The following is a 16,583-nucleotide window of genomic DNA, read 5'->3' on the forward strand; positions in this document are numbered from 1 at the left end:
TTGTTTTGTTTGCCAGTGTGGAAATGTTAGCCTTGTGCAGGGGATTTCAAGAAACCATAGATTCTTTGGAAATCAGCAAGAGACACGCGTGTGATGTGACAAATGTCTTTTGATCTATAAAACAGAATATATAGAAAAAGATGTACGTAGTTAGTTGCCGGCATTCACGAAGATTTCGCCGGGATAGACCGAGACTTTGCCACTCCATAAAGGCGAAGGATGGCGGACATGATGCCAGTCGTTATAATAGACAGAGAAATGGAATTCATCGATCAGGCCGTCAACCTTCGTCTGGCCTTCTTTTACCATCAAAGATTTCCATCGCGTTTAAACGTATAATTCGACAATCATTCGCGCTTTTCTCTCTCTCTTTTGTGTCTGCCACATTCGATGCGGACATGGGCGAGAATTTTGTTTTGCCTTTTGTCTGCAATCGAATTTACATATGAAGAGTTCGTCACAAACAGAGGGACACACCCACGCTTGTACTGGACAATATCGTTTGAAACCGCTTACCTTGTTACCAAGGCTACACCAACATACAGCAAATATGGAATTTAAATAATCAAAAGAGCAAGAAATAAATGAGCTGCAGGGCGTCAAAAGTGAAAAGACTAGTTTTTCAAAAGCCGGGCGTCATGTTCTTTTTTGTTATTTAACTATGCAAACATAAAAAAAAGGGAAGGGGGGGAATCTCCCTTGAGGAAGAGCCATAAAGACAGGCTTGAAAATTCTATTAGGTGTGTGCACTAGATAAGACGCACGGACATGCATCAGCAATAACTGACACAACCAAATAAGCGGCTGTCTCCATGTGATATAGGTGGGTCCCCTTTTCTTTTAGCAACTGCTGCGCGAAAATGTTAAATAAAGGTCACGATTGATCGAGCAAACAAAAGAAGAAGGACGTGTACATATACGTCTATACACATAGGCAGCACAAATGTCTTTTCTTTCTTCTGCATCAAACAATTCGAAGAGATGTTGTTTTTTTACGGATGAAATTGATGGACGGTGCGTCGATGAATCCTTTCGCAATTTTGATTTTGCCTCTCATTTTCTTCTTCTCCCACTCAATTTGCAGGTATACATATAATAGGGCAAAAGGAATTTGAAACATTATGGAACTTGATTATATCCCACCCCCACTTTGCCTACATTTTAAAGCACCGGAAAGGTTTTTTGTTTACTAATCAGATGCCGAGTGCTCCGCGGGATCGTGTACGCCGGATCTCTCTGACATTCTCTTTCGTGATAATAAGCCAGCTCAAAATGTAGCCTAAATGAGATGGAATATGTGTATAGTATAAATACCATTTTCTATATACATATATATACAAACCCGTCCTTTACACACCTAAATATGGAAGACACATCACACGCACGACCCAGGCGGCTCGTTTCATTCAATTGGCCGTCCGTCCTTGTCCATTTTTCAACGGCCATACCTTGCACAATATGCAAATGCCTCTCTCTGTGTAGTATTACAGCTTCAATGAAAACATTTTCTAAGAAATTCTTCTTTTATATATGTATCGGGATTAGATCATTTTGAGATTCCCGTTTGTTTGTTTTTTCGAAGAGATTCTTTGATTTGCATACTGCAAAAAAACACGTCTGTGTTTGTTACGCGATAGTTATATCGTATAGACGATCAAGAATGAAGCAATGAAACTATTTTGGGTGGGGGGGGGAACTGGCAAACAAAACACACGATAAATATTTCAGGATGGCTGCAGGCATTCATTCACGCGTTCGATACTCGTGAATAGCGCCAAAATTTGAAAAGGCTCTCCGTTTCAAAGATTTATTTTTTATTTTTTTTTGCTTAGCGCACATTTTTCTACCCCCCTTTTAAAATAAAAAATGATTTGACAGCTGCTGGCTGCCTTCGTTTTATTGATTTATTTCGTTCGATCGCATCTCTATATCTCGACGAAGATATTCAAACGAGGGTGACAGAGGAGAACAATGCTGGAGAACTGGTCAGGTCCCAATATCTCAAGGATCTACAACTATACTCATTTTATCATTTGTGTTTGGAAAATGACGATCGATCACGTAAACCGAACGTTTATCCGCTTACCAGCATTTGTCGCTACTTCCTGTCCATATCCGGTCTATATTATTCATCTTTTGTGTTTCTTGATTTGAGCGTTTTTTCATTTCCTTTTCTTGACGTGGATGTGTCGCACAATCGACGTCTTGTAATCATTTTTTTTTTTATATTGCGGCTTTGCCTCTCGTCAAAAGACATTAAACCCCCCCTCCCAAAAAAGGTTTTGTGAAGGGCAAATCTTGACCTCTCGCACAAGTTGCTCTTTTTTGTGTGTGACGATGATGGGGAGGGAATAAAAGCCAGACAAGGAGAGGAAGAGAAAGTGAATACTTTCGTCCGCCATGTTGTCGCGCCAGACGGTGAACGACGTAATCGAATAGCCATATAAATACGGTACACGCAAAAAAGAAAAAAGATGCGTATAGAGACGGTGTCGGTTGTTTTTTTTGGGAGCCAAAAACCACTCACCATAGTATAAACATTTATTACATCATCTGATATGTCGTGACCCACTAGAATTATTTTTTTTTTTCTTTTTCGAAGGAAGGCTCTCACCTTTCCTTCGATTTCACGCAGGCCGATCATCAGAAAACCATTATGTATCAGTTAACATGAAACCAAATGTAAAGCCTCTTTTTGTTTTTGTTTCAACACGACCCGCCTCTAATCACTTAAGATTGTGACGGTCATCAAAAGGGCAAAGAAAGGGAATAATTGATAGCCACAAATGAAAGTGTGGCCTCGGACGCTCCCGTTTTATTTTCTTCTTCTTCAAACCAACAGCTATAAATCTTGTTGTATGTATAGCCAGAGAACAGGGAGATCACTGGATCTAGTTTTTTTTGGGGTCCCCGAGACTGTGCTGTGTTCTCCGGCCTTAAAAGAAATTTACGACCACCAATATGGTAGACATTTGGGGGAATCAATAAAGTTTTAACCCAACCGTGGGGATGTTTTCAGCCCCGACTCGTATCCAAGTTGAAATTAAAACAAAAACAAAATGGAGTGATTGAGATTTCAATTGAAAAGGTAAACAATCTAAGGTGCATTGGAATCCAGCGCAAGTGATAAAAGCTGAGTCATTTTACGTCAGTCACGAACGAAGACTCGTGCTGAATACTGGCCGTGCCAAAGGCGTTTTTCAGACGTATATAATCTCAGCCGTTAGACTATTAGCATCCGATCACGAAGTCAACATCATTAGACCACGCAGCTTGAATTATATGTACCACGTGATGCGATAAACACGTCTCGCTTGATATTGCTATTCCCAGCTATGCAAATATGCAATTCAGATCTCACGCAAAGAAGAGCTAATTGTTCTATATAGTGTACTAGGTGGGGCTCGATTTCGATCTTTTGCAAAGTTGAATGATTGATGGCCAATTTCGTATTCTGATATTGGCGGATTGTCCTTTTGTTCGGAAAAGGATCGAACCCGGATACACCCAACGCACTGACATTTGATCGACTGTTTGCCTTGTATTTTATTGACCAGCAGACACTACGAAATGCAGCAGCAGCAAATCAAATCTGCAACAAGATTAGATTCGGTATAGAGAGAGCGAACGGGGGCGTATCAACTAAGCTAACACACTATTCTATTATGTAGACCATTATACAATAGAACGAATGACGAATGAAATAGATAGTCTCTCAGTCAATGATCTCACCCACCATTTGCTTTTCTTTGCCGATCCTGTAAACTTTCAACCAACAGGGGACCCAACAAAAAAAAAAAGGGCCATTCAATACGGAATGAAATTAAAGTAAAAAAAATGCCTGACACAGCCTTCCATCTTGCGTTTCTACCCATGTGGTAGACGTGTTAGCCTGGCCAGTACGCGCACTGAATCGAAAATGAGTTCTGATTGGATTTTTTTCTGGTGACGCCCAAAAACACAATGCCTTATTGGGGGGAGGGTATAGGGGGAAAGAAGGAGGGTATATAGAGAGCGTCGACCAGAGAGACAGAGATGATATAGTCGAGTATAAAGAAAAGCCAGAATGAAACAAAAAAATTCCTTCATTAGCTGAATAACTGAGAGCTGTATAACATTGTGCTGTCTTTGCGATTTAATCATGGCTGTATTCAGTGCGGAAATGCTGAGAAATCTAAACTACAAAAAAACAAACAAAAATGTGATGTATATCATTGCCGATGTCGCAGACTGATATTGAATCGTGCCGGATGCAAAAATGCCACGTGCAGTGTGAGGAAATTGTGGGGCGTGATGGATATTGCGTTGAGAATATTGGCAACGTCTGAATTGTTTGTCGTAATGATTCCGATTTTGATGTTGGCTTTTTGTTTTCAATATAGCTAACAAGGTGGCGCCAATCGTGACCCGTGAATGGAGAGAGCTGTTCAACCAAGTCAATCCAGCCGGCTGTTTTGGATCCATCAGCGTCATCAAAAACGCACATCAGCACACGCGGTCAGTCGGTCGTCAACATGACGACGTCTGGCGCCTTGGCGTAGACGGTCCATCAACTGAAAAGCCTCTTAAATAATCCGGAGCCTTTAAGAAAGATTTGTTGATCAATTAAAACCCAGAAAAACAAAAACAAAAAAACAAAAACGAAAGCGGGAGCCAAGATGGAAGGTCTCCATTTGTTGGATGTGTCCGATTTGACGGGTGATGATGGAACTAACGATTCATGGCCAACAGTGACGGCTGCAGCCGTTGGCAACTGCAGTAATCCGCTGGAAGAGGTGGACTGGTCTCAGCCGGGCCTCATCGTCTCATTGGTCATCCTGGGCGTCGTCAATGTGCTCGTCCTGTTCGGCAACTGCCTCGTCGTGTTGGCCGTTTTTCTCGACTCCAAGCTGCGCACAGTCACCAATTTATTCATCGTCTCGCTGGCCATGGCCGACCTGTCGGTGGGCTTGGCCGTTTTGCCGTTCAGCGCATCGCTGGAAGTGCTGGACATGTGGATTTTCGGTGAAATTTGGTGCTCCATTTGGCTAGCCGTCGATGTTTGGATGTGCACGGCATCCATCCTCAATCTGTGCGCAATCAGCCTCGACCGCTACCTGGCCGTCACTCGTCCAGTCTCCTATCCCTCCATCATGACACCATTCCGGGCCAAAATTCTCTTGGCCGTCGTTTGGCTTTTGAGTTTCCTTATTTGTTTCCCGCCGCTGGTCGGTTGGAACGATCGTAAAATCAACCGACATCCATCGCAACAGCACTGCGACGACTGGTCCTGCGAATTGACCAACGATCCAGGCTACGTTGTCTATTCGGCGCTGGGCAGTTTCTTCATCCCCATGCTCGTCATGCTCTTCTTCTACTGGCGTATTTACAGGGCCGCTGTCGAAACCACCAAAGCCATTAATCAAGGTTTCCGTACAACAAAGGTAACAATTCATAAAAAGACCCATCATCACGTACATTAACTAATGACAAAACTATATTTCATAACGTTTTGATGGAGACGTAAACAAATACCAATAAAAATGGCGGAAGCTCGGGTTGGCGGGTAGCTTCGTAATTAAAGAAAACAAACGAGAATCGTAACACAGTTTTGATGGTTTGCATTTATAGTCCCCCCCTCGGAATATTATGTATACTATAATACGATCGGAACTATGTCCGCCTGTGTTCTCGTCCTCTTCTGATCGTCGGTCGTGATTGGATTGGCGAGGTTGATGACATTTTATCGGTGGATCGTGACGGCGGGTACGCGCGCACATCAAAACTCATTTGAATAGCGCGCCAGTGAGCAATGGCCATGGGGAGGCACTATCGAGTTTTGGGTGCGACGACTAAAAACACGAGCATAAAATGAAATCACGTATCAAAGCTAAATGATTTTGGGAGCATGCCCGTGAGAGAGTCACGATTCTGTCATCAAGGAATCTCTTGTCATCAAATGTCCCCCCCAATGGATCATTTAATGCAACGGTGGAAAAACAAAAAAGTCTAACCAACCGGCGATCAATCGCAACTGAGTACGTCCTTCTTGTGTTATACCGACAGCTTGAATATACCATAGGAATTCGATCGATGTATATCGACATCTGAAAAAGATATAGCGATCTCTCTTATATTTTCTATTCAAATTTTCGGGCATCATAACGACCCACTCGCGTTTGAATGTTTGCCGAGCTCATACAGTATATAACTTGATGCAAACGGTATCAATTAAGCAGGGAATTATCTTATAAAATAATGATGGGAAGCGTCGATCCAAGTTCCGGATGTTTGGGCGGAGTGCGTTGGTCGAATGCAATAATAAATTCATTTTGAATATGCCAACCCATTTGCAGACTATAGGCAATTGTGTGTTGCAACTTTGCAAACTTGAAATTGCTTTACGACGTCGAGATTGTTGCGGAAACTTTCGCGCTAACCCCTACACGAGATTTGTGTTGAACCGGATGACAATCGATATCACCTTAGCAACCGTATTCATTAAGTATTTAGCCGTATGTGTATATACTGCCAGGTATATATATTTATTTAATTCACCTTGAAAATGGAGGAATTAAATATTCAATTTTTCTTCAAAGTCTTTCAAGCAACTGCAACGGACATTTTGAATAGATCACAGCTGAATGTGTTGCCAAATGTGAGCGCAATCGATATAGGCTGCCAGCACGCTTCCCTAACTGGAGCGTGTCTAAAAGGAAGGCAACAGACGTGTAAGTCGAGTTCTCTTCAAGATGGTGCTGATGCGTGCAAATTCGTGAAGGACATCCGTCATCACGTTTCGGTTGGCGTCTCTTTTTTGTTTTTAAAAAGCGAAACGTGGCAGAAGCAAAATGTGCAGTTGATTGCGGAAATCATTTAAATGGGAAATTCGAACCCTGAGAACTAATTAGCTAGATATTTGTTCCGAACGTTTGGAGACGACAAAAGGCATTTCATCATTCTCGGGTCGGTACATTTATCCCGCACGTACGTTTCGTGCATACCCCATGACATTATACCATCCGCATCCGCGTGTCATTCCAAATAGCAAAGAGAATAAAAGCAATGGCCAATATTTCGATAGTCTACATGACGCCAGGTGATGTACAACGGTGACACACGGCGTTACACCTTGAAAGACGCAATCAATTTTTGCCACGTGCCCCACCTCGTTCGTTTATTGACAATCGACTGGGGGGGGATAGAAGTGGTTCAAGTAAAAACCAACAAAGTTGAAGAATATCCAAAAAACACAGAGACGAAGGCAGGAATCCCGACGAAGATCGGCAACCTCAATATGGTGCCGTACCGACTTGTACGCGTGCAAACGATTGTATCGGGAGTTTTGTCAATACGAAAAAAAAAAAAAAGGTGATATGCAAAAATCCTTTTCGTTCATTTTGAAACTTCCCCCCTCCGCTTTTTCCTTTGTTACTCGCTCATTCTCTGTGCAACTCCTTTTGTGGATCCCCACTATCCAATAGGTAATCGCGCTCACGTCATGCAGAAAAAAAGGAAAAAAGCCCTTCCCCTTCGGTATTGGCGATAAACTCGCGACGTCAGCACACACACAAAACAAAGAGGCCAACAACGGGAACAAAATAAAAGAGAGAGAAAGAGACAGAGCAAATAATAAACACACACACAAGGATGTGTATCGTTTCAATCGGAAAAATCCATTGCGAACGAATTCGTTGGGTGCAACGTAGAGTTTCATCGGCCTTCCATTTTGAATGATGTAAACAATTAAAAATGTTTATTGTTTGAACACGAACAGGAAGGAGGAGGCCACGGTCGTCAGTGTGTGGAGAATAAGGAGCGACTGACGTTGAGGATTCACAGGGGTCGGTCGGAACATCAGAAACCACCAGCCGCGTTGACATCGGTCCTTTTGGCCAGACATGGATGTCCTCCAGGTTTGGGTCCAGCGCTGGCTGGCCTGGGCAGTCGTGATATTGTCAGTCGTCTATCGGACATCACTTCAACGCCGGTGGTAACGGGTGACGTGGAAAATGGCCGACTTGATTTACCGCAGATTACGGTGACGGCAGCCGCGCCCACCGTAGAAACCGATTGCGATTTATGTCGAGACGGCCAACAGGACCGTTTCTATCAGCAACAGCAACAACAGTTGCAGTTGCAACAGTTCCAGCAAATGCATCAGCAGTCATCGTCCGGCTTGCGGGAAAACGTGTCCAATGCCTCGCAAGCTTACAAGGTGTTGTACATGGAGACGCCGTTGTGCAGTTGCGGAAGAATCAGCGCCAACGGCCGCCCAGCGAAGATGGGCAATAATAAACGGAGCGCTCTTGAAATATTCCAAACGGCCGGCAATCACAGTAGGAAGAACAACAAGTCGAAATACGGTGGGCATCGATGCCTGGCACCGAGAAACGGCGGCCTGGCCAATATCGGAAGCGGAGACGATGGAAGCGATCCTTCCGGCTCGACCAATAGTAGCACAAAGCCATTGAAAATGAACAGAAGGAGCAACATCAAAGCCCAGGTGAAACGCTTCAAAATGGAAACCAAAGCAGCCAAAACATTAGGTACTATATATAATATATAAGGAAAAAGAATTAGATTTACCGGAGCAATCAAGTCTTTGAATGACATCAACTAATAAATTGGTGGATTAAATTCATTTCGTTTTATGCAGGCATCATTGTGGGCGGTTTCATCGTGTGCTGGATGCCATTTTTCACGATGTACGTCGTCAGGGCATTCTGTCCGCAGTGCATTCCATCCGTTCTGTTCTCCGTCCTGTTCTGGCTGGGCTATTGCAATTCGGCCATTAATCCGTGCATCTACGCCCTGTTTAGTCGCGATTTCCGCTTCGCCTTCCAGAAGATTGTGTGCCAGTGCCTGTGCACACGCCGGTCGCATGCCCAACACCTCAGCGTCATCAAAATGATGGTGCCACAGGGTATGATTGCCGGGCTGGGCAGTGCCGCTTTCAACACCGACGATTCGGATCCGTACGCCAATGATCATTCGGATCAATCCAATTGATTATTCCTTTCCTTTTCGATGTGTGTGTGTGTTGTGTTTACGAATGGTGGCAAAGAGAGAAACCCCCTTACAAAATAATGCGCACACAGACACTCCGCTATGCGAATGAGATAGGTGATAAACGTATCATTAACGATAGCAAAACGTCTTAATCATTCCTGTAACAATATGTTTTGATTTGAATCTTACGTTACCTGACTAGTCTCTCTATTGTTTTTTTCATCTGTCCTGTTATTTCTTTTTACTTGAGTTCATTTTTGCCTGCAGGGAATAGCGAAAAAATCAAATTTCTGGTTAACGATTAGATTTAGAACAATCCTCCCTTTGTTCGTCTGTTATCGGCCAAGTTTGTTTGGCTTCCCCGAATCTGATCCCTCCCCCATTTCACATGGATGTTTGATGTCTCGCATTCAGTGTTTACATTTCGATATTAAATAGTATCGAGTTTTGTTTTTTAAAACAAGATACCAACACTATCATAGCTGTTTTAATCATTTAAAAGTCAAGCGCAACAAAGTAAAAAATAAATTAAAAAACTGAAAACTCAAATAAAAAATCGATCGTGTTTCGTGAGAATACCCCGCTCCCTTCGCCGTGATTTCACTCCCCCCCTTCGTGTTATTTCGATGTGTATACAATTTCTCGTATATAGATTCCGAGAGGCTAAACTGCATAGGAAGAAATCAAGTGCGTGTGTTAAATGCAATCGTGCTGTTATCGAATGAAGAATATAATTTATATGATGTTTAACCTCGCCCTTCGTTTTCAAATATAAATTACACTTCCCCCTGAAGTCACATCACAAATCCCTCGTTTTGATTGAATTATTTTTTCAAAGATCCTTCTGCACAAAACGAATGCACCAGCAATGTGTAGTCATCCAACCATATCAAATTGCAGTTCATAGTCTATAGTTTCTTGATGTTTCTCTTTTGCGGGCTTGTCGTTCGACGATATCGAGTAGCGTCATGGCCACCGAACCCGTGGGAAACTCAAATTTGCTTCGTTCTCTTTCACGAAAGTTTTCGTCCGTCGCTGTATACAGTGTGCGTATATATTGAAAGACCGTGGATTGAGTTGCGACGTCATCGATCCATTTGGGCACTCCTTAAAAGGCGGAAATATAAAAGCTATGTACACTGCGTCTAGAAATAAATAGGTAACCGAGTAGAGAGCTGCCGCTCAGAGGATCAGATAACCTGTGGCGTCGGTTTATATCAACAGAAAAGGGCAAATGACTTTTCTTTTTTTTTTTTGTTACACCTTGATAGAATTCCATAGCTTTTGGGTACGTATATATACTAGCCAAGGGATCTACAGATAAAACAAGATGCTGATATTCTTTCCGTAATGATCTACCTATATATGTTCTTTCGCTTTTGTTAACCGTAATTGTTATTTCGTGGTTGGCTCGATGATTGCGAGCGAGGGATGAACACAAAAGAAATGTTCGTCAAGCTTTTCTTAGAAGTGTGTGGTCCGTAAAGAATAGGTGGAAAAGTAATCCCTTGGTTTCTTCTTTTCAGAAAAGACAAGACAAAACAAAAATGAAAAGTTTAGAATGATCAAAATGATGACGAAAAGTTTCCCTCGTCAAAGTTCCACTCGTTTTCCACGAAACCGAACACCAAAAGAAGAAAGGAGACTCTCTTCTTTAATGTTAGAAAAGACTGCAAAAGTGAGATTAAAAGTAAAATGTGTTTTTAAGTCTTGTGATGAGGGACCAACCAAAAGTTCACGTGAGACGCGCTGCTGGACAAGCGATGCGAAAGGGACACATGGAACTCTTCGTTATAACCAACCCGGACTTCTCATCAACGACAAAGAGTTTCGGTGAGCACGAGAATCTATTACATTTTCTTCGTTATTGCAACGCCCTCTTTCCAATTTACATGAAAGACTTGCATCATCCGTCGATCAACTCGATAGCATTTCTGATAATGCGATGAATTCATCCAGCATGATATCCGTTTCATTTCACCAAGACAAAGAATGAAGTTGAACATTTCTGTGAAGCATTTTCGCCGTCTAAATGATCGCGTTCGCGTTCTGCTATTGTCCGAATGAGCCGGAAGGTGAGGAGGAAAATAAATCGATAAAAATAAAGGATAAAGGAGGGGTTGAATCTGCGTCAGCCGCAACGTTATTAAATTGTTCCAGGAGATTGTGCTATGCTTCTTGCCGACGGCGTACCCCAATTTACACCACAAGAAATGACGTCATATACCACCTAGAGCTATATAACATCAGCGAACCGATAAATCCATTCAACGAGAAAATAGATGTTTTCCCCACCGGCTCAATTGACTCGCTTCCGTCCAACAACTGTTATTCAGTTGTTTACCAATTTTAGGATGACGAAATAGAATTACAAGTTTATTCCAATAACCTCACAAATTCGGCCTGGGAGAAGCAACAGCCCATCTATGCAGCTTTTCGCTATACCTGAATAGATTTTATTTTCAACTGAATATAAAGCTCTTGGCGTAATTGGATTCTTTAAAAGGCAAACCGACGTGGAAAGAAGACGAAAAATGCTGAGAGAGCGGTGCGTGCTATATTGTTAAAAGGCAAAAATGTCATCCAAGATTGAATTTCAATATCTTCACAAGAGGCGAGAAGGAGCCCGGATGAGTTTTGATTATTGCGTGGGAAGTCTTAAGAGGTTGTTTGGTCATCCACAGCTAAACAGGAAAGAGAGACTCTTAAGATCTTAAATTTGAGCAGGTGACGGGCAAAGGATGTAAGATGAAAGTTTCAAAAGGGGGATATAGACAGTTGATTAATGGATCACGTTGGAGTTTGAATCACTTTGATAATCGAATCATTTCTCAGCTTCTCTGTGCTCTCTTCCACATCGATCGTCGTCTGGCCAGGTGGCATTGATCCAGTCGACGGAGGGTTTTCAATCGCCAGCCGAATGCTGCGTCCACCTGATTCCACGAAATCAAATTAGAGACCAAGTCTTGATTAACAACCGGCATTATATATTCGGTTCACAAGATCAGTAGTCCTAAAATGAACACCACTTGCGTCAGGTTTCCTAAGTGCGTGTGAATAACGCCCAGTGTCTTGTCGTAATTGATATATAGGAATGAGAACCCAATATCCAATTTGTTTTATTTATTTTTTCAAACATTTCAACATGGGTACCCTTTTAATTATGCGCTGCACCTTGCTCACGGACTTGTCTGTAACTGTAACTAATCCAAATATTATTTTAGTCAGCTAGCACGAGAGGGAACGATTAAACTCGATGGTTCAATGATTGAGCATATATTATTATAAATACTCCCCGATCTATTTTTTGGTTTCTGTTTGATGACGCAATTCTCTTTTAGAGATGAGATCGTAATTGGCGGTACAGGCACTAATGCTTCCATATATTCATTAGGCATCTATTCGTGCGTGACATTGGAATGAGCTGAAATGATCATCGACACAATTCTGCCCGGCAATTTGTTCACGGTAAGCTTTTGCTTTAAAGCTTTGCCTCATTTGGCAACTATATGTCTGTTTTATCTCAGCTCTTTAGCTGACAAATTAAAAAGGGAAGCACAACGTTTGTTTGTTGCAACTTTGCCAGTACAACCTTATCTTCATGTAAAGATAGTAAAGACATTTGACACATTGACTTGCGGTACTTTTTTGTTACCCAGCTGGGATGTTCACTTATTAATATTTCTTCATTTTTATCGTGTTGATACGAAACGTACCATGGATTGCAATAAAGAGTATGGAGCATGCATTGATCGTAAGTAAGTGATATCACCTTATCTATTGAAAATTTTAATTTGTTTCGTTTATCGCGCTTTACGGTACGACTGCGTTTACGGCTAGAACCGAAGAGAATTGCACGCAGTTCCTAACCGTTCACGGAATCGACATCATCATTTAGTTTGTCTGCTATTCTTTGTCTGCTATTCGATTGTTTTGAGTAAGATGGTGACGCCAAAAGTGCTCTATTTCAGTCTTGCTTCATCTGTTGCTGTTGCTCTGGCTTCCATAATCTACATAATCGTCGATAAGACCAGTGAGTTTCTCCCCACATTTTATTTTCTTTAAATTAGCAAAGAACGAGTCAGATTTTAAAATTTGTGATTATGATACAAATGTTTTTCAAAACAATTGATCTTAAAACAAAATTGTATATACTAGCATATTGTCGCGATGGCAATCCAAAATCAAACACGGCTGTCTCTTACGAGGATGGAATGGTTGTGTGTTTACCCGGGTACGTTTTCACAGATGGCAATACAACGCATTACATTACCTGCGATTCACCTCCCTACTGGAATTGGAATGCCGTACCCGAGTGTATTAAAGTGAGTTTTGAATGTTACCTATTTAAAACAACAAATTTTAAAGCAATTGTTTTGTTTTTAAGACAAATGAAGCATTTGCATGGAGGTGTCCGGTGCAATCTCCGGATTTTGAACTCTCCGGAGAAATCTTGATTTTCCAGGCGGACCCTTCGGATGCTGTTCACGTCCAGGGTTTGTTTTGTTGTTGTTGCTTATTTTCTACCGGTAGGTATGTAATTATTATTGGAATTATTACTTTCGTAGGCAAGCTTGAAGGCCTGAAAAGTTCAACTATTCAGGTGATTAACGTAGAAGACACCAACAAGACATGTCACATAACCAACGAGTTAGGATTAACGGGATCCTTTAACACCGGGATGAATATTGACGGAAACGATCTCCTTATAAACGAGACTCTAACAAATCCCATGATGCTAAATGAAACTTTCCAGTTTTTCATCCGAGCCATTGGATCCCAGCACGTCCATCAACAACGAGAAGATCAATTTGATGGCGTAGCTGTATTTGCTCTTGAGCAAAACGAAAAGACGGTTGGAGTGTTCAGCACGAATTCGGTCAATTCAATCTGATACAACTCACTTTCAACAGTCTATTTTCCATTTTGCTTATTTGCTATTCAAATTTTTATTTCTAAGTTTCTTTCCGCACCCGAGACAACTTCTACACAAATGGCAACACGGCTGGCTGCCCAGCAGACTACAATATCCATGTGTGAAAGTTTTTCAATTATCGTTATCTATTTTGTTTATTAAATTAAGCAATAAAATTATACTGCTTTCTAATGATTTGCATGTAGAGTAAAGAGTTTTAGCTTGATTTCCAAAATGTGGAACTACCGGGCCGCTAGCATTCGCCCTAACATGATTCTAATGCGAAGTTTAACTCCTAAATTAGCACTGAATCACGAGTCAATGTTGTTCAATAGAAGCCTTTGGAGCGGGAACAATAGTAAACCAAAATCATTTCTAACCGCCTTTGGAGCTCGCATATTACGCGCCTTTGATCGTAACCTAAAGTCTTTATTTAAGATTGGAAGATGTACCAGAAATTCTGTGTTTGGTTCCCTGCTGGAAAATCGTTTAATCCAGGTCATGCTTGTAGATTTTAGCCGTACTGTTACTAAAAGTAGGGATGTGTTACTCAGTGCCGCCTGCCTCTCAGTCTACAACTGGGAAGAAAACTCCCATCAAAGCGAGCAAATTAAAGACCTTGCGAGTGATGTTTCTTTCATTAATCAATTGACACTTGAAACTCTCACTTGCAAATCATGCCAAAAGAGGTTAAAGATTGACCAGAAAGTGCCAGAAGTGGTTTATTGTTCATGCTCTGATAGTAAGCCATCAAGTTCAGAAGTGAATGGTTGGAAACCGTTTATAGAGAGACCCAATACTCTTGTATGGCGAAAAGAACATGAAACATACAAGGGATTGTATGCCTACAAAAGTAAGTACATTGTTTAGCCAAAATACATTCCGTTTGCTGAATTGTTTCCTTTTACAGTGTACGGACGGTTTGAAACGGTAAATGCAATGGATTTTCTTCGGGTTCAATTGGACACAAGTTTTAGGAAGCAGTGGGACGCATCAGCAATTCAACTCGAAATTATAGAGGAAAATGCAGATACCAATACAGATCTAGTCTATTGGGAAATGCGATGGCCAGTAAGGTTACACTCTTGTCACAAAACTGTCCTTTCCTATATTTAAATAAATGAACCATTTTTTCAGAGACCATTTGCGAATCGTGATTATGTTTTTGAAAGGAAACTGACATTCATTCCCAAAGAAAATGTTTGTGTCATTTCAAGTGTGGCCACATCTCATCCAGCAATCCCAGTCAACAAGTCAATGCATCGAGTTACAGAGTATTGGAGTTATATGGTTGTCAAACCGTTCACGAATTTTGAAAGAGTAATCTTGGTTTATGTTCTATTTAATTTGTGTACCACATTTTTAGAAACTAGATTTTCAGAACGTGGAAACTAATGACATTGCATTTTAAAACTTTAGCCTGGTACAGAATTTGTCCTTACGTACTTCGATAATCCTGGTTTATCTATCCCATCGTCCGTCTCAACTTGGGTGGCAATGACAGGTATTTTGTGATCTTTTCTTAAATGAAGATTCATTATATACATTTACTTACAATTTTCTAGGGCTTCCAAATTTTGTGGGCAAGCTGCATGATGCTGCTGGTAGGGTAACAGATCTGATGGGTCCTGAACCTGCATTAATGCACTGCCTTCGAGCACAGATGGATGCACATCGGGGAGATGTAGTTACCTCCATTGAAATTGAGGACTCGTTGACAGTACAATTACCCTCCGAAGACCAGGCGACGTTGACGGGGCAGCAGGATTCTTCCATAGTTCAGGAAGAAATATTTTCATTAACTATTGTGGAAGGAGCATCGAATCTGACAAAAGAGGAAGCTTCATCAGTATTGCAAGCAGAATCTACGCCGGCAGAAGCTGTAACCTCCGCCAGCCGAATCCCTTCAACAGCATCGCCGGTTTCCAGCAGTTTTCCTTCTTCGGTTGCCAACTTAAGTCCTGTGGATATACATGTAAACCCCGGGGAGTCCGCTTCTCGAGAAAATACCGATAAAACGACATCTCCTGCTTCAGAAAGTCCAACGGCTCCCAGTAGTTCTGCCTCGCCTCCTTGCTCAACTGCATCCAACTCTTGTAGCGATAGCGCCCAGTTTTTAACTAGAAGCCCAGTTTATTGCTAAGTAAATTGCATATCCAATGTAAATTTTTCTGACTACAAATGCTAGCATCCTCTTGTTTTTTCTTTCTATCCTTTCCATATCTCTACGCAATCCCCTTTCTGTTGAAATTTTGATGCGACTCTGCTGGCCTTTTTTTCTTTATCCCATGAAAGAACAGCAACACATAGTCAATGGATGGTAATATGCATTAATCTACCTATTTGATGTTGTGAAATCTTATCTGAAATTAAAGTGGACTTGTACATGTTTGATGTCAAGTTGTAAGAAACATTATGAAAATCCATTCAGTTGTCAAAAATGTCTTCTTAAATAAGAAATGGAGTCCAAATGTTTATGAATCATCTATAGAAACATCTATGTTTGAAAAAGAAAAGAAAAAGAATCAGAGGCAGGATCGATGGGTTTGGACTTAAAATGCTAAGGAGGAGGAAATTTAGTGGGACAAACCAGACGGGTTGTGATGAACTGGACATATACCTTAACCTTTGCAGTCTATTGTTACGCAAAAACGAGAACGGTTTCTCTCCAACATCT

The 16,583-nt window shown here is 41.5% G+C and overlaps 3 protein-coding genes across 5 annotated transcripts in view; all 3 read left to right on the top strand.

Annotated features, from left to right (window-relative positions):
- The window catches only part of LOC116926304 (probable G-protein coupled receptor No9), a 30,720-nt gene extending 20,923 nt beyond the window's left edge, over positions 1 to 9,797 (top strand). For all 3 annotated transcript variants that reach the window (XM_045177327.1, XM_032933146.2, XM_045177328.1), the window contains exons 2-4: positions 4,383 to 5,423; positions 7,757 to 8,528; positions 8,639 to 9,797. In XM_045177327.1, coding sequence (XP_045033262.1) covers positions 4,659 to 5,423; positions 7,757 to 8,528; positions 8,639 to 8,991 — 1,890 coding nt within the window. In that variant the 5' untranslated portion in view covers positions 4,383 to 4,658 and the 3' untranslated portion in view covers positions 8,992 to 9,797. The remainder of the gene's footprint in view (positions 1 to 4,382; positions 5,424 to 7,756; positions 8,529 to 8,638) is intronic.
- Positions 9,798 to 12,833: 3,036 nt separating this feature from the next.
- On the top strand, positions 12,834 to 14,101 carry LOC116926349. The gene is made up of 4 exons (XM_032933208.2): positions 12,834 to 13,024; positions 13,150 to 13,316; positions 13,379 to 13,487; positions 13,560 to 14,101. Exons 1-4 carry the CDS (start codon positions 12,934 to 12,936, stop codon positions 13,883 to 13,885), a joined length of 693 nt encoding a protein of 230 aa, XP_032789099.2. The 5' UTR covers positions 12,834 to 12,933; the 3' UTR covers positions 13,886 to 14,101.
- A 39-nt stretch (positions 14,102 to 14,140) lies between these two features.
- On the top strand, positions 14,141 to 16,332 carry LOC116926309. Its single transcript, XM_032933154.2, has 5 exons — positions 14,141 to 14,759; positions 14,817 to 14,977; positions 15,044 to 15,226; positions 15,326 to 15,410; positions 15,472 to 16,332. Exons 1-5 carry the CDS (start codon positions 14,141 to 14,143, stop codon positions 16,047 to 16,049), a joined length of 1,626 nt encoding a protein of 541 aa, XP_032789045.2. The 3' UTR covers positions 16,050 to 16,332.
- The last annotated feature ends 251 nt before the right edge of the window (positions 16,333 to 16,583 follow it).

Source organism: Daphnia magna, linkage group LG7 (assembly GCF_020631705.1).
Source record: "Daphnia magna isolate NIES linkage group LG7, ASM2063170v1.1, whole genome shotgun sequence".
NCBI lineage: Eukaryota > Metazoa > Arthropoda > Branchiopoda > Diplostraca > Daphniidae > Daphnia > Daphnia magna.

What these genes read in the sequence shown, in the direction of transcription:
- LOC116926349 (XM_032933208.2), top strand. Translation starts at nt 12,934, where the DNA reads ATGGTGACGCCAAAAGTGCTCTATTTCAGTCTTGCTTCATCTGTTGCT. An exon ending in CATAATCGTCGATAAGACCA is followed by an intron (nt 13,025 to 13,149) that starts GTGAGTTTCTCC and finishes TGTATATACTAG; the next exon opens with CATATTGTCGCGATGGCAAT. An exon ending in CCGTACCCGAGTGTATTAAA is followed by an intron (nt 13,317 to 13,378) that starts GTGAGTTTTGAA and finishes TTTGTTTTTAAG; the next exon opens with ACAAATGAAGCATTTGCATG.
- LOC116926309 (XM_032933154.2), top strand. Translation starts at nt 14,141, where the DNA reads ATGTGGAACTACCGGGCCGCTAGCATTCGCCCTAACATGATTCTAATG. An exon ending in CGTTCACGAATTTTGAAAGA is followed by an intron (nt 15,227 to 15,325) that starts GTAATCTTGGTT and finishes TTAAAACTTTAG; the next exon opens with CCTGGTACAGAATTTGTCCT. An exon ending in AACTTGGGTGGCAATGACAG is followed by an intron (nt 15,411 to 15,471) that starts GTATTTTGTGAT and finishes ACAATTTTCTAG; the next exon opens with GGCTTCCAAATTTTGTGGGC.